The sequence below is a fragment of the Electrona antarctica genome (assembly GCF_951216825.1).
Source record: "Electrona antarctica genome assembly, contig: scaffold_78, whole genome shotgun sequence".
Classification (NCBI taxonomy): Eukaryota; Metazoa; Chordata; class Actinopteri; order Myctophiformes; family Myctophidae; genus Electrona; species Electrona antarctica.
This window is the reverse complement of record NW_027637964.1, coordinates 148,515-167,159: the sequence shown is the minus strand read 5'-3', so window position 1 is coordinate 167,159 and position 18,645 is coordinate 148,515. Positions and strand designations below refer to the sequence as shown.

The 18,645-nt window shown below is 45.6% G+C and overlaps 1 protein-coding gene across 1 annotated transcript; it reads right to left on the bottom strand.

The window, feature by feature from the left end:
- Nucleotides 1-440: 440 nt before the first annotated feature.
- On the bottom strand, nt 441-18,143 carry LOC306918505 (zinc finger and BTB domain-containing protein 5-like). The gene is made up of 6 exons (XM_079531406.1): nt 18,108-18,143; nt 17,766-18,042; nt 12,290-12,571; nt 6,425-6,528; nt 5,544-5,563; nt 441-1,690 (listed from the first exon to the last, which is right to left on the bottom strand). The coding sequence occupies exons 2-6, from the start codon at nt 18,012-18,014 to the stop codon at nt 546-548; spliced, it is 1,800 nt and encodes a 599-aa protein (XP_079387532.1). The 5' UTR covers nt 18,015-18,042; nt 18,108-18,143; the 3' UTR covers nt 441-545.
- Nucleotides 18,144-18,645: the final 502 nt, after the last annotated feature.

Genomic DNA, 18,645 nt, shown 5'->3' with positions numbered 1-18,645 from the left:
TCTGTCAGTGGTTCTCAAACATGTCAAGGACCCCCAAAAATATATGTAATTGGCCGCCGACCCCCATCTGACAAAATAGCCGATCGTCTATTTTCAGCATGCAACCAAGTGTAAAATGACTCATACTGAATCTCTTGTCCACTAGTCCCTTCCTATAGCATTTTAGTCTGGTTTTTATTTGTTGACGAAATCGTCAGTATATTTAGTCTTAGTTTTATTCCTCGTAGCTTAGTTTTCATTTAGTTTTCTTCTGTGAAAAAAAGGTAGTCGACGAACATTTATTCGTCGTTGTATTAGTCGATAAAATCAACACTGCCTCCAGGTGAGGCAGGTGTTCTTATACAGGTCTGAGGACTACCTGAGGCAGGTGTTCTTGTACAGGTGTGAGGACTACCTGAAAGCAGGTGTTCTTGTACAGGTGTGAGGACTACCTGAAAGCAGGTGTTCTTGTACAGGTGTGAGGACTACCTGAAGCAGGGTTTCTTGTACAGGTGTGAGCTCTACCTGAAGCAGGTGTTCTTGGAGTGCTTGTACAGGTGTGAGCTCTACCTGAAGCAGGTGTTCTTGGAGTGCTTGTACAGGTGTGAGGACTGGCTGAAGCGCTTGCCACAGACCGTACAGGGGTAGGGTTTCTCCCCGGTGTGAACGCGGATGTGTTTCTTGCAGTCCGTCAGGTTGGTGAAGGTCTTGCAGCAGAGGCCGCACGCGTACTTCCTCTCGCCCTCCACTAGGAGAACGTTGTCCTCCGTCGCCGCCTTCTTGCACTTGGAGAGAACGTCGTCCGAGGCTCTCGTCAGCAGGACGGGACGAGCCCCCAAAACCCCGTCCGAACAGGAAGGGGAGGGGTCCGGGTCTTCGGGGCCGAGGGGGGGCGTGGCTTTGGGGGCGATGCGGCGGAAGGCCGTCGCCCCTCGGCTGCTCCCAGAAGCCCCGGCGGTGACGGGGGGAGGGGGCGGGGGGACCAGGAACCCCCCCTCCTTGAGGGGGGCGGGCCGAAGGATGAGCGTGTCGCCGAAGCCACACCCCCCACCGCCGCCGCGGGAGGACAGGATCCGCCGGAAGGGGACGGACGCCACGGCGGGAAAAACCGCGGAGGACGAGGACGGAGAAACGCTGGAGGACGAGTTGAAGGAGTTCGACGTCGCTTCTTCTGCGCTTAGCGTGGCTTCAGGGGTTAGCGTCTGTTCGCTAGCGGTCTCAACAGCCGTAGCGGTGGAGGCCGACGTCGCGGTGTTGAGGTAGGCTAACCCGTCGTTAGCGGATAAACCTTCGTTAGCGTCTAGGTGGGCTAAACCTTCGCTAGCAGTAGCGCTGAGGTGGGCTAAACCTTCGCTAGCATTGAGCTGGGCTAAACCTTCGTTAGCATTTAGACGTGCTAAACCTTGGTTCGCGTTGGCATCGATGTGGGCTAAACCCTCGTTAGCGTTAAGGTGTGCTAAAGCTTCGTTAGCGTCAGCGGTGAAGCGCGCTAAGCTTTCGGCAGCGGCGCTCACGGCCGCGGCGGTGAGCCGTGCCAGGCTTTGCTCCGCCTCCAGCGACTCCATGACGCCCAGGTCACATGACCCGGTGGGCGGGTTGAGGAAGCAGGAGAATGCCAGCTCTGATAGGCTGTCCAGAGCCTCGCCGTCGTCCAGAGACTCGTCGGCGCCGCCCGCTGTCTGCGCCTCGCCAGCGCACGCCTGGAGGTCATCTCCTGGTCAGAAACACAAGCACAGCCAACGTTATTCATGATGAATTGAACAAGGTGGACCCTCTTGTAAACAAGTGTAGGAGGCCTAATGCTTCATGGTGTCGTCCACTCACAGTTAACCCATTTTCGGTGGGAACCCCTTTTGGTGTTAGCATTATGTTATGCTTTAGCTATTGAAAAATAGCAGATCTACAAGCTCATAGCGCGCCACCGAGTGGCGCGCTACGAGCTTGTAGGTCTGCTATTTGTTTTAAATCGAAGAACGACTGACATAGAAACATAGCTTTTTCAGAAAACTGTTTAACCCTGTGAGAACCACTGATTTAGAAACATAGGGTTTAACCCTGTGAGAACCACATATCGCAATTTGCAAGCAACTGTCACTGTGTTGTTAGTTGTATATTAAATTATTAAAGTCTTTTTAATTTAATATACAACAAGATATATTAGTGAACGAAAACCTGAACCTGTGAACCATGAATTAAATAACAAATAGACACACACACGCTGCTGTTTTGCAAGGTGCATCTCCTGTCCTGTCTGTCTGTCTCTCTCTATCACTGTGGTCCAACTGACCATGCACCGCACGTCTATTTAGATTGCCTCGCAGTCGCTGCAGTGGCTGGGCACTGGTGGTGGTGGGCTGGCTGGCTGGGTAGGCCTAGCCTACTTATCTCCGATGCGGTTCCCACTTGCGCTGGCACGGTACATTTGGCATTCGAGCGACGCGTCGGGTTTATTTAACGAGGAGGAGATTGCACATACCGTAACTCCAGAAAGACATCGGCCTGCTGTAGATTAGACTACAGTAGGCTGTGGGACTCTCCGCAGCTGCACTAGCCTATAGTAGCTTACTCTCCAACATCCCGTCATGGAAATATTTCAGCACAGACAGCCCAAATCCTCGCATGTATGCGCTCATGCAAAACACTGTTTAAATGGCTTAAGCATCTAACTTGCAACATTGTTTTTAATTGCGCAATTTTAATTACTTGTAAAGTTGGAAATCTCCTACTAATTTCATATGACACAAAGACACATCGTTGATGTATTCCTTTACTTTTTTACATTTAGCCCATATACATACCTATACAGTTTTATATAAACATTTTAGGAGTGAATACATATGTTTAGATGCCTGTGACAGCCTCTCAGCTGGTCAAACAATGCTGCTCCGCTGTTCTACGACAGAAAAACAGGTGAGGACAAAGCGTACGACAGCTCCCGACCAGACGTGATTTTTGTCTTGGCTCAAGTTCAAATTCATGCTTTGGCGCAAATCGTAAATGCCGTAAATTGCGGTAATTTCGGCGTACACCCATATTTTGGCGTACGCACGGTTGATAAATGAGGGCCATAGGGTTTAACCCTGTGAGAACCACTGATATAGAAACATAGGGTTTAACCCTGTGAGAACCACTGATATAGAAACATAGGGTTTAACCCTGTGAGAACCACTGATATAGAAACATAGGGTTTAACCCTGTGAGAACCACTGATATAGAAACATAGGGTTTAACCCTGTGATAACCACTGCTATAGAAACATAGGGGTTTTCAGAAAACTGCGGCCCCCACCTTCACTTAATGTGGCCCTCAGGTTAATATCAGAATACTGATATAGTATCGATCGCTGTTTATAATTCCACAACATGCAAACATGACCCGCTTTAATTACTTCTAGTCTAAATTAGTAGCTCAATGCTTCAACACAAGTATAAATAGTGAGGAACTATAGTGGCCCTCTTGAGTGAGCGTGGAACTATAGCGGCCCTCTTGAGTGAGCGTGGAACTATAGTGGCCCTCTGGAGTGAGTGTGGAACTGTAGTGGCCCTCTGGAGTGAGTGTGGAACTGTAGTGGCCCTCTGGAGTGAGCGTGGAACTATAGTGGCCCTCTGGAGTGAGCGTGGAACTATAGTGGCCCTCTGGAGTGAGTGTGGAACTATAGTGGCCCTCTGGAGTGAGCGTGGAACTATAGTGGCCCTCTGGAGTGAGCGTGGAACTATAGTGGCCCTCTGGAGTGAGTGTGGAACTATAGTGGCCCCTCTGGAGTGAGTGTGGAACTATAGTGGCTCTCTGGAGTGAGTGTGGAACTATAGCAGCCCTCTGGAGTGAGTGTGGAACTATAGTGGCCCTCTGGAGTGAGTGTGTAACTATAGTGGCCCCTCTGGAGTGAGTGTGGAACTATAGCGGCCCTCTGGAGTGAGTGTGAAACTATAGTGGCCCTCTGGAGTGAGTGTGGAACTATAGTGGCCCTCTGGAGTGAGAGTGGAACTATAGTGGCCCTCTGGAGTGAGCGTGGAACTATAGTGGCCCTCTGGAGGGAGTGTGGAACTATAGTGGCCCTCTGGAGTGAGCGTGGAACTATAGTGGCCCTCTGGAGTGAGCGTGGAAATATAGTGGGCCTCTGGAGTGAGCGTGGAACTATAGTGGCCCTCTTGAGTGAGCGTGGAACTATAGTGGCCCTCTGGAGTGAGCGTGGAACTATAGTGGCCCTCTGGAGTGAGCGTGAAACTATAGTGGCCCTCTGGAGTGAGCGTGGAACTATAGTGGCCCTCTGGAGTGAGCGTGGAACTATAGTGGCCCTCTGGAGTGAGCGTGGAACTATAGTGGCCCTCTGGAGTGAGCGTGGAACTATAGTGGCCCTCTGGAGTGAGCGTGGAACTATAGTGGCCCTCTGGAGTGAGCGTGGAACTATAGTGGCCCTCTGGAGTGAGCGTGGAACTATAGTGGCCCTCTGGAGTGAGAGTGGAACTATAGTGGCCCTCTGGAGTGAGCGTGGAACTATAGTGGCCCTCTGGAGTGAGTGTTGAACTATAGTGGCCCTCTGGAGTGAGCGTGGAACTATAGTGGCCCTCTGGAGTGAGCGTGGAACTATAGTGGCCCTCTGGAGTGAGTGTGGAACTATAGTGGCCCTCTGGAGTGAGTGTGGAACTATAGTGGCCCTCTGGAGTGAGTGTGGAACTATAGTGGCCCTCTGGAGTGAGTGTGGAACTATAGTGGCCCTCTGGAGTGAGTGTGGAACTATAGCGGCCCTCTGGAGTGAGTGTGGAACTATAGTGGCCCTCTGGAGTGAGAGTGGAACTATAGTGGCCCTCTGGAGTGAGAGTGGAACTATAGTGGCCCACTGGAGTGAGTGTGGAACTATAGTGGCCCTCTGGAGTGAGTGTGGAACTATAGTGGCCCACTGGAGTGAGTGTGGAACTATAGTGGCCCTCTGGAGTGAGAGTGGAACTATAGTGGCCCACTGGAGTGAGTGTGGAACTATAGTGGCCCTCTGGAGTGAGAGTGGAACTATAGTGGCCCTCTGGAGTGAGTGTGGAACTATAGTGGCCCTCTGGAGTGAGAGTGGAACTATAGTGGCCCTCTGGAGTGAGCGTGGAACTATAGTGGTGTTTAGAAGACATTAAGTAAATAATATATTTACCTGCCGTTGCGGTGGTGAGTTCCTGACGGTCTGAGGCGTCCGGGCGCTCTCCGTCGCCCCCCAGAGGGGAAGAGCAGCCTAGCTCCTCCTCCTTCACCTCCACCCCTCCCCCCTCCTCCTCCTCCCCCACTTTGACTTTGACCACGCCTTCCTCGTCCTGAAGCGAGGAGCTGTGATGTGATTGGCTGGGCAGTTCGTATTTCTCCTCCTCCTCCAGCAGGGGGAGCTGTAGCTCCTCCTCCTCTCCGCCTCCTCGTCTGCTCGCCGACACCGTAGGAGAGCCGTCGTCCCTGTGGCCAGAGGTCAGGGGTCAGAGGTCAGGGGTCAGAGGTCAGAGGTTGTGTGGCGGTTCGTTGTCACGCAAACAAATTACCATCATTAACCATTTAATTGTGTTTTATGGCGCTGAACATCGGAACATAATTACATTTCAGATCCACTTGAAGGCTTCGTAGAGACAAATTGCACGTGGCAGATTATGACAAATAACGTAATATTTATACCAAGAAATGACTCATGTATTTAATAACTTTATAAAGCGGAAAATGGCCGATCTACAAGCTCACAACACGTCACAAAGTGACGCGTTGTGAGCTTGTAGATCGGCCATTTCTGCTTTCCTCAAACGTTGACGATTATGCAAAAATAATAACTGTGAATATCTCGAGTGAATGCGATTAGAGGAAAGTGGGGTCCGGGGACCGCCAGGGGTCCTCGAGGGAGTTCCAGGGGGTCTGGGGACCCCCAGGGGTCCTCGAGGGAGTTCCAGGGGGTCCCCAGCTAAATTATAGTTTGGAACCAAATGGACCCTTATGGGTCTGTAACTCTGAGAGTGTACAAATTGACTCTGAGAGTTAAATTAACATTGATTTTACAATATAAATCGGGGGTCCCAGAGATAGAAATGCCATTAAATGGGGGTCCGTAGACGAATGCATGTCAAACTGGGGGTCCTTGAAATTAAACAGGTTGAGAATCACTGCTAGAGCCGTAAAAGTCTTCTCTTATGGGGTCCCTGGCATATCATTTCTAATGGGGGTCCCTGGCATATCATTTCTAATGGGGGTCCCTGGCATATCATTTCTAATGGGGGTCCCTGGCATATCATTTCTTATGGGGGTCCCTGGCATATCATTTCTTATGGGGGTCCCTGGCATATCATTTCTTATGGGGGTCCCTGGCATATCATTTCTTATGGGGGTCCCTGGCATATCTTTTCAAATGGGGGTCCGTGGGGCTGATTTGTGTAAATGTGGGGGTCCTTGAGGTGAAAAGGTTTGGGAACCAGTGTATCAGATAATGGCCCACCTGCACCTCCTCTTCCTGCTGCGAGGCTCCTCCCCCTGGACCCGGGAGACTCCGCCTCCTCCAGACTGGCTCACCTCCATCTCCAAGCCATCGGGCTCGTGGAGCTGCGGATCCATCCAGTGATCGATTGGTTTCATTCGTGACAAGAAGAAAGAACACATCAGCACTATTCTTCCACAACACGCAGCAGCAGCTCAATGCAGTGTTGATTTAATAACACGCAGCAGCAGCAGCTCAATGCAGTGTTGATTTAATAACACGCAGCAGCAGCAGCTCAATGCAGTGTTGATTTAATAACACGCAGCAGCAGCAGCAGCTCAATGCAGTGTTGATTTAATAACACGCAGCAGCAGCAGCTCAATGCAGTGTTGATTTAATAACACGCAGCAGCAGCAGCTCAATGCAGTGTTGATTTAATAACACGCAGCAGCAGCAGCTCAATGCAGTGTTGATTTAATAACACGCAGCAGCAGCAGCTCAATGCAGTGTTGATTTAATAACACGCAGCAGCAGCAGCTCAATGCAGTGTTGATTTAATAACACGCAGCAGCAGCTCAATGCAGTGTTGATTTAATAACACGCAGCAGCAGCAGCTCAATGCAGTGTTGATTTAATAACACGCAGCAGCAGCAGCTCAATGCAGTGTTGATTTAACAACACGCAGCAGCAGCAGCTCAATGCAGTGTTGATTTAACAACACGCAGCAGCAGCAGCTCAATGCAGTGTTGATTTAACAACACGCAGCAGCAGCAGCTCAATGCAGTGTTGATTTAACAACACGCAGCAGCAGCAGCTCAATGCAGTGTTGATTTAACAACACGCAGCAGCAGCAGCTCAATGCAGTGTTGATTTAACAACACGCAGCAGCAGCAGCTCAATGCAGTGTTGATTTAACAACACGCAGCAGCAGCAGCTCAATGCAGTGTTGATTTAACAACACGCAGCAGCAGCAGCTCAATGCAGTGTTGATTTAATAACACCAGCAGCAGCAGCTCAATGCAGTGTTGATTTAATAACACCAGCAGCAGCAGCTCAATGCAGTGTTGATTTAACAACACGCAGCAGCAGCAGCTCAATGCAGTGTTGATTTAACAACACGCAGCAGCAGCTCAATGCAGTGTTGATTTAACAACACGCAGCAGCAGCAGCTCAATGCAGTGTTGATTTAACAACACGCAGCAGCAGCTCAATGCAGTGTTGATTTAACAACACGCAGCAGCAGCTCAATGCAGTGTTGATTTAATAACACCAGCAGCAGCAGCTCAATGCAGTGTTGATTTAACAACACGCAGCAGCAGCAGCTCAATGCAGTGTTGATTTAACAACACGCAGCAGCAGCTCAATGCAGTGTTGATTTAATAACACGCAGCAGCAGCAGCTCAATGCAGTGTTGATTTAACAACACGCAGCAGCAGCTCAATGCAGTGTTGATTTTGTCGACTAAAACTAAGACGAAAAATGTTCGTCGACTACCTTTTTCCACTGACGAAAACTCCATGGAAACTAAATGAAAACTCAGCGACGATGACTAAAACTAAGACTAAATATATTGACAATTTCGTAAAAAAATAAAAACTACACTAAAATGTTAGGAAGGGACTAGTGGACAAGAGATCCAGTATAAGTCTTTTTATAATTAGTTGCATGCTGAAAATAGCAGATCTACAAGCTCACAACGCGCCACGCTGCGACGCGTTGTGAGCTTGTAGATCGGCTATTTTCAGCAAGTGAAAAAAAATGTCATTACGACGGCATCAAGGCCCGCCAAAACACATTTTAGTCGACTAAAGCAACTGTAGATTTAGTAGACTAAAATCTTATGATATTTAGCCGACTAAAACTAGACTAAAATGTGACTAAAACTAAATTACAACTATTCAAGAGACTAAAACTAAAATCAAAACATTCTCTCAAAAACACTTACAGTAGCCTAAGCAAGAACAGAACAACACATACATAGAGATAGAACAATAGAACAACACATGGTGATACATCACATACATAGAGATAGAACAATAGAACAACACATGGTGATACATCACATATAGAGATAGAACAACACATGGTGATACATCACATACATAGAGATAGAACAATAGAACAACACATGGTGATACATCACATACATAGAGATAGAACAATAGAACAACACATGGTGATACATCACATACATAGAGATAGAACAATAGAACAACACATGGTGATACATCACATACATAGAGATAGAACAATAAACAACACATGGTGATACATCACATACATAGAGATAGAACAATAGAACAACACATGGTGATACATCACATACATAGAGATAGAACAATAGAACAACACATGGTGATACATCACATACAGAGATAGAACAATAGAACAACACATGGTGATACATCACATACATAGAGATAGAACAATAGAACAACACATGGTGATACATCACATACATAGAGATAGAACAATAGAACAACACATGGTGATATATCACATACATAGAGATAGAACAATAGAACAACACATGGTGATACATCACATACATAGAGATAGAACAACAGAACAACACATGGTGATACATCACATACATAGAGATAGAACAACACATGGTGATACATCACATACATAGAGATAGAACAATAGAACAACACATGGTGATACATCACATACATAGAGATAGAACAACACATGGTGATACATCACATACATAGAGATAGAACAATAGAACACCACATGGTGATACATCACATACATAGATAGAACACATGGTGATACATCACATACATAGAGATAGAACAACACATGGTGATACATCACATACATAGAGATAGAACAATAGAACAACACATGGTGATACATCACATACATAGAGATAGAACAATAGAACAACACATGGTGATACATCACATACATAGAGATAGAACAATAGAACAACACATGGTGATACATCACATACATAGAGATAGAACAATAGAACAACACATGGTGATACATCACATACATAGAGATAGAACAATAGAACAACACATGGTGATACATCACATACATAGAGATAGAACAATAGAACAACACATGGTGATACATCACATACATAGAGATAGAACAATAGAACAACACATGGTGATACATCACATACATAGAGATAGAACAATAGAACAACACATGGTGATATATCACATACATAGAGATAGAACAATAGAACAACACATGGTGATACATCACATACATAGAGATAGAACAACAGAACAACACATGGTGATACATCACATACATAGAGATAGAACAACACATGGTGATACATCACATACATAGAGATAGAACAATAGAACAACACATGGTGATACATCACATACATAGAGATAGAACAACACATGGTGATACATCACATACATAGAGATAGAACAATAGAACACCACATGGTGATACATCACATACATAGATAGAACAACACATGGTGATACATCACATACATAGAGATAGAACAACACATGGTGATACATCACATACATAGAGATAGAACAATAGAACAACACATGGTGATACATCACATACATAGAGATAGAACAATAGAACAACACATGGTGATACATCACATACATAGAGATAGAACAATAGAACAACACATGGTGATACATCACATACATAGAGATAGAACAATAGAACAACACATGGTGATACATCACATACATAGAGATAGAACAATAGAACAACACATGGTGATACATCACATACATAGAGATAGAACAATAGAACAACACATGGTGATACATCACATACATAGAGATAGAACAATAGAACAACACATGGTGATACATCACATACATAGAGATAGAACAATAGAACAACACATGGTGATACATCACATACATAGAAATAGAACAATAGAACAACACATGGTGATACATCACATACAGTACATAGAGATAGAACAATAGAACAACACATGGTGATACATCACATACATAGAGATAGAACAATAGAACACCACATGGTGATACATCACATACATAGAGATAGAACAATAGAACAACACATGGTGATACATCACATACATAGAGATAGAACAATAGAACACCACATGGTGATACATCACATACATAGAGATAGAACAACACATGGTGATACATCACATACATAGAGATAGAACAATAGAACAACACATGGTGATACATCACATACATAGAGATAGAACAACACATGGTGATACATCACATACATAGAGATAGAACAATAGAACAACACATGGTGATACATCACATACATAGAGATAGAACAATAGAACAACACATGGTGATACATCACATACATAGAAATAGAACAATACATGGTGATACATCACATACATAGAGATAGAACAATAGAACAACACATGGTGATACATCACATACATAGAGATAGAACAACACATGGTGATACATCACATACATAGAGATAGAACAATAGAACAACACATGGTGATACATCACATACATAGAAAAAGAACAATACATGGTGATACATCACATACATAGAGATAGAACAATAGAACAACACATGGTGATACATCACATACATAGAGATAGAACAATAGAACAACACATGATGATACATCACATACATAGAAATAGAACAATAGAACAACTGACTGCAATGGGAAGTTCATTCCATAGTTTAGATTGGGAGTGAGTCTGTAGTTCTGACTGCAATGGGAAGTTCATTCCATAGTTTAGATTGGGAGTGAGTCTGTAGTTCTGACTGCAATGGGAAGTTCATTCCATAGTTTAGATTGGGAGTGAGTCTGTAGTTCTGACTGCAATGGGAAGTTCATTCCATAGTTTAGATTGGGAGTGAGTCTGTAGTTCTGACTGCAATGTGAAGTTCATTCCATAGTTTAGATTGGGAGTGAGTCTGTAGTTCTGACTGTAATGGGAAGTTCATTCCATAGTTTAGATTGGGAGTGAGTCTGTAGTTCTGACTGTAATGGGAAGTTCATTCCATAGTTTAGATTGGGAGTGAGTCTGTAGTTCTGACTGTACTGGGAAGTTCATTCCATAGTTTAGATTGGGAGTGAGTCTGTAGTTCTGACTGCAATGGAAAGTTCATTCCATAGTTTAGATTGGGAGTGAGTCTGTAGTTCTGACTGCAATGGGAAGTTCATTCCATAGTTTAGATTGGGAGTGAGTCTGTAGTTCTGACTGCAATGGAAAGTTCATTCCATAGTTTAGATTGGGAGTGAGTCTGTAGTTCTGACTGCAATGGGAAGTTCATTCCATAGTTTAGATTGGGAGTGAGTCTGTAGTTCTGACTGTAATGGCTAAATCGCATTTTGAGCATATTATGATCCATAATGCACATAAAGACCGTGTGTGAGTATTTTGGCTGTTTTTAGGTAAACGTCACAGATCGTTAGCATAAAATACTAACTGGAGTCCTGCCTCAAAGCAGACCAGAGGTAGAAAACTGTCGTTCCCTGATGTCATCGCTAGGGAGTCGGGACACAGGCATCAGTAAGCAGGAACTGGAGATGGCAATGAAGGACCGGGAAGTCTGGCGTGAACATTGACGTGGCATTGTGAATTCCATGGTCTCGACCGCGGTCCAGGTCTAGTCAGTCGCGGGCGTGTTTACGGAACGAGCACGCGCGCCACAATGTCACGGGACCGCGCCCACGTCAATGCGCTCACGTTGTCACCCCTCCTCTTCTCCTCCACGGTGTGGCCCCTCCTCTTCTCCTCCACGGTGTGGCCCAGTAACAGTGGCCCCTGGGGCAGTAACAGTGGCCCCTGGGGCAGTACCAGCGGCCCCTGGGGCAGTACCAGCGGCCCCTGGGGCAGTACCAGCGGCAGCATGCTAACACTAGGGGCAGCAAAGGAGTTTTAATAAAGTTATAAAGGTTGTTACCTCCTCGTCCACACTGAGGTCCACATGTTGGACCACGAGCTTCCTCTGGAGGAACGGTCCGCTCTGCTGCTGCTGCTCTGCAGCACCACTGGACCTCCAGCCTCTAGGGGGCGCCGTGGGGAAGCTGCGTGTAGACAGGTAGAGCTTGCAGGCTCTCACCACGGCGTTCAGGTGGAGGTGGGAGGCGGCCAGGAGGACGTCCATCACGTTGGACGTCCTGAGGAGAAGCCTGGAGGTGTAGACCATCTCTAACAGGGTGGAGAAGGCCTCTGGAGTCACCACCTGGAGATAGGTTAAATTATTACTTTATTAATAACAGGGTGGAGTCACCACCTGGAGATAGGTTAAATTATTACTTTATTAATAACAGGGTGGAGTCACCACCTGGAGTTTAAATTATGACTTTATTAATAACAGGGTGGAGTCACTACAATTTTTACTACACTTTACTATACTTTCACTACAAAATGTATAACTATATTAATAACAGGGTGGAGTCATCACCTGGAGGTTAAATTATTACTATATTAATAACAGGGTGGAGTCACCACCTGGAGGTTAAATTATTACTATATTAATAACAGGGTGGAGTCATCACCTGGAGGTTAAATTATTACTATATTAATAACAGGGTGGAGTCATCACCTGGAGGTTAAATTATTACTATATTAATAACAGGGTGGAGTCACCACCTGGAGGTTAAATTATTACTATATTAATAACAGGGTGGAGTCATCACCTGGAGGTTAAATTATTACTATATTAATAACAGGGTGGAGTCACCACCTGGAGGTTAAATTATTACTATTTATTCTCACCTGTTTATCAGAAATCAAATGTTGGATGTCCCAGAACTCTCTCCAACTTAATGAGTCTAAAACTGAGATCCTCCTATTTGGCCCTTCCCACTCCACCATCCCCTTCCACTCACATCTTGGCACTCTGTCAAACAACGTTAAGACCTCGGCCCGCAACTTGGGCGTGATGTTTGATTCGGATTTATCTTTTAATGTGCAAGTAACGAAAGTGGTACAATCTTGTTTCTTTCAACTTAGAAATATTTCTAAAATTAAGTCATTTTTATCAATTGCAGACCTTGAAAAAGTAATTCATGTTTTTATTTCATCTCGTTTAGACTACTGCAATTCACTATACTCAGGGCTCAACAAAAAGGTTATCTCCCGTCTTCAACTTGTGCAAAACTCCGCAGCTAGACTACTTACAAGGTCTCGGAGGCGGGACCACATTACACCAATCCTGGCTGCTCTCCACTGGCTGCCAGTGTCTTTTAGAGTTGATTTCAAAATTGTATTGATTACTTTTAAAGCCCTGCGGGGCCTGGCTCCTAGCTATATCTCAGATATGTTGAAACCCTACAGGCCAGCACGCACCCTCAGATCCTCAGGTCTGGCCCTCCTGGAAGTTCCCTCGACTCGCCTAGTCACTATGGGCAACCGGGCTTTTGCTGCCCGGGCACCCAGACTCTGGAATGACCTACCTCTCGCTCTAAGGCTAGCTAACTCGGTGTCAACATTCAAATCACATTTGAAAACACATTTGTACACTAAAGCCTTTCCTTAGATTCATCATATTGCTCTTTTTTCTTTCATGTCCATGTATGTACTGTATATGTTCTATTATTGTCTTACACTGTCTATTTTTATGCATTTTCAATTGATTGTTGTTTATCCTTTGACACTGTAAAGCACTTTGTAAACATTGTTTTCGAAAAGCGCTTTATAAATAAAGTTTATTATTATTATTATTACTATATTAATAACAGGGTGGAGTCACCACCTGGAGGTTAAATTATTACTATATTAATAACAGGGTGGAGTCACCACCTGGAGGTTAAATTATTACTATATTAATAACAGGGTGGAGAAACTACAATTTTTACTACACAGGGTGGAGTCACCACCTGCTGATAGGTTACATTTATAACTTTATTAATAACAGGGTGGAGTCACTACATTTCCCATAATGCTTTGGTGCACTGCTCCTCCTTGTGGATAGGGGGGGGGGGGGGGGCTGTCTTACTGAGACAACATGTAGTCCAGGAAGTAAGTGAGCCCAGTGTCCATGGCTGCGTTCGAATTCATTCCCTATGCCCCATATAGTGCACTACTTTGGGGTTCCGCCATTTTGTTATAGTGTCCGAATATGTAGTGAGCATTTTTGCACCCTAATGTAGTGGACTGAAGTATCCCACAATGCACCGGGGATTGTAGGGACCATCCGATGGTCACTACAAAAACACAGCGAAGCAAATCTGCCCCATAATGCATTGCGCAAGCTCGCTCTTGAACGCACATGCACGCGTTTGCGCGCACGTGCGCTGCTTCTGCATGCATGCGCTTATTGCGCTCCAACTCAGAAGAGGCAGAAGTTGAACCAGCGAAAGAAATCAACACGAATGTACTTTTTAAACTTTCGTTTCCCCTCTCTTTTCTTCCCTGGCGGATCTCGAAGCTACAGATCTCGAGACAAATGATCTGTGCATTTATTTGCAATTGTTTTGTTTTATTTATTTATAATAAAACAATTCATTTGCATTTGCAATAGTATTACTAATCTGATTCATTCATATCACCCAGGCCCAGCGCATGACGTTAGGAGAGGAATGAGTTGCTTGCTGTAGTGTAGGCCTTATATTTTAATAGTTTTTGGATTATGGTTGGTGAGGTTGTAAAGCTATGTGCTAAAGTCCAATATATATTTTGTACATGCATGTGAGACATGAATTGTGTCTCCGAACATATGTTTTATTAATATTAATTAATTCCTGACATTAAAAAATATATGTTATCTAACATTATTTCATTGAATTGCGCTAAATACATCACAACTTCATTATGTAGGCAGTAATTTATTGGACTGCTGTTTCTGTTAACGTCCGTATTGTAATGTGAGCAGAGCTTGTAGATCGGCTACTTTTGGTAATTCTTTACCAAAAGTACCCGATCTACAAGCTCACAATACGGACGTCGCGTTGCTTATAGATCGGCTATTTTTGCCGTATCCCCCCCCCCCCCCCCCCCCCCCCAGGATTAGCTGGGGTTCATAATCATGCTGCTGATATTTTCATATTGTCAAGGTGGTGCACTGTTTTCATATTGCTGGATAATGGATATAATATTAATGTATTGATCATAGGCCTATGTTATTTTAAAAGAATAACCTTTTTCTCATCATTTCAGCAGCAGCGTTTTGACTGTTTTTTTGTAGTCAGTTGATTCTTCATATCCAAATGAGTGAAACGGCCGGGATGATTTGTTTATTTTTCATACAGTTCTTTATGAGGCGATCTGAACCCTATGGGGGATTACAATGCAAATAAAAAGTACATGAACCCGCGGACCTATAGCGCCCTCTACCGATATTGACGTCAGAGTCGGTGCTCCCCATACAGGGAGTATTGTCCGAATTAGGGCTGTCCCCGACTAAGGATTTGTATAGTCGAAATTAATATGAATAAATTTGCTGTTAGTCGACTGATAGTCGACTGAACACCCCCCTGCACCCCCCCCCCCAAAAAAAAACAACACATTTGCATTAAGGTTGGGCGATAAGCTCTCAAGGCGCCGCGTCCTGCCTGTTTTTGCAGCGCCGTTCGCTACGCGTTGAGAGCTTGTAGATCCGTCTATTTTTGCAGCGCAGCTGCAGCCAGGGTAACAAAATAAAAAATAAGTTACAGGTGGAGATGAAGTGAAGTTGGAACGGACAAGCAGCTGCAAGCCATGAAGCCAAGCTAACATCACAACCACTGGCTGGTGACAGTGTTGTTAGCCACAGCAACATGTAGCCTGCCCTGGTAACTTCTCCTCCTCCCCGGAGAACTCTTGCCTCCCCGCACCGTCGGGGAGGCTGATCCACAAGCTCTCAAGGCATCGCGTCCTGCCTGTTTTTGCAGCGCCGTTCGCTACGCGTTGAGAGCTTGTAGATCTGTCTATTTTTGCAGCGCTGGTGTCGGGGTTCGTTCACGTTGTCAATAAAAAAATAACCTAGATTACAGGCGGAGATGAAGTTCAATCAGTGGGTTGAATCAGTAGCTACGCGCTAAGCTAACGATCCCCGACCCTACACTAACACTAGCAGCCTGTTTTTTATTTTCCCCCCGACTTCACGGGTGGCGCATTGGGATTGTGATGAGACACGAGACAGCAGTGTGCATTCTGTTGTGACTGTATATTATTAAACTGCATGGGTCTGGACTCCGGAGCATAAACAACATGTAGGCTACAGTACAGTAGCCTCCCTCGGCTCGGTCCCTCCCAGCCTTTACTCTGGCTGCCAGAGTGTTCCCCGATGCTGCGGTGCGGGGACTGGGAGCATACCATTATAACGGAGGGGTTTTCCACCCGGCCCAAAAGAAAAAAATCGTCCCGACTGTTTTTTTGTTTTTTTTTGGTGAACATCGACTGAGAGGTTGTCAGTCGACTGAGACCCGTTCCGATCGATTAGTCGACTATAAGACTAATCGAGGTCAGCCCTAGTCCGAATTAATCACTATTTGAGTCCATTGAGTCTGGGTCCCCGTATGGGGAGTAGGGAACAACCCTAGCAATTCGAACGCAGCCCATGACATCAGAGACACTGGGCTCACTGCTACAATGTGGATAGGGGGGGGGGGGGGCTGTCTTACTGAGACAACATGTAGTCCTAGCCTGGTTAATAAACCAGACCGAATCAGCCGTTGGCAAAAAAAATTGCCTACCAGCGGATTACGGTCTGGCGAGGCTCAGTAGCACGCCTCTTTCCTACAACCGAGAACAGGTCGGACCAATCGGGACACGGTATGCAATATGGGCTTTGGTACAATGACGTTCAATGCTTGAGACTTTTGACTGACAGTAGCTCTGACCAATTGCGTCAAAGAGAAAATGTTTGAACCCGCCCCCCCGGGAAATGAAAAAAAAGTGGAGCCAGCCCAGACTAATATACCGCGACAGTGTTGTGTGATATTAGTCTGGCTTATTAGCCAGGCTAATGTAGTCCAGGAAGTGAGTGAGCCCAGTGTCCATGACATCAGAGACACTGGGCTCACTGCTACAATGTGGATAGGGGGGGGGGGGGGGGGGGGCTGTCTTACTGAGACAACATGTAGTCCAGGAAGTGAGTGAGCCCAGTGTCCATGACATCAGAGACACTGGGCTCACTGCTACAATCTAAAATATCTAAAACCACACATTACACACATAAAGACCTCCAGGAAAGGGTTCTAAATCTTCTAAACGTCATTAACTCAAGTACACAAGTACTCTCAGTTTGTTGACTGAGTGACATGGAGACTTTAATTTAACTTGTATTGACCTCTTCCATACAGGAAAGGATTCCAAATAAGCCGACTGGCTTCTTCCTTTCCCTGCACAGAATGTTTGTCCGTTGAATTATGTATTGTCTAATTATTTTAATAACTATGTGCTAAAATGAATAAACTAAACTAAACTAAACATTTGGAGAACGTTGACCTCACCTCACAGTCCAGGGTGAGGTTGACCCCTCCAGGCTGACCCCCAGGGCCAGGTTGACCCCCGGGCTGACCCCCGGGCTCCGTGGAGTGCAGCAGGGCTCTGAAGTGGGAGCTGCAGGCTGCGAGCACCGAGCTGTGAGCCCTGAAGCTGCAGCCGGCCACCTGAACCCTGCAGTCACACAGAGGGTTGGACTGCAGACGCTGCTGGTTCAGCTGATGGAACAGGTTCTGGAAGTGACCCGGGAACTCCATGATGACCTAATGATGACCTAATGATGACCTAATGACCCGGGAACTCCATGATGACCTAATGATGACCTAATGATGACCTAATGACCCGGGAACTCCATGATGACCTAATGATGACCTAATGACCCGGGAACTCCATGATGACCTAATGACCCGGGAACTCCATGATGACCTAATGATGACCTAATGACCCGGGAACTCCATGATGACCTAATGACCCGGGAACTCCATGATGACCTAATGATGACCTAATGATGACCTAATGACCCGGGAACTCCATGATGACCTAATGATGACCTAATGACCCGGGAACTCCATGATGACCTAATGATGACCTAATGATGACCTAATGATGACCTAATGACCCGGGAACTCCATGATGACCTAATGATGACCTAATGAACCCTGCATGATGACCCCAACCTGTGGACGAGGACATACAGTTGATTAGACAGACTTTTACATGAAAAACCCCTTATAGGCCCCATCCTGGGGCTCAGAGGTCCATCCTGGGGCTCAGAGGTCCATCCTGGGTTTCAGGGGGGAGGGGCATTCGAACATGGGGCTAAATATGCATTTTATTTTAGGGATGCACCGAAAGGGAAATTCTTGGCCGAAGCCGAATACCGAATAT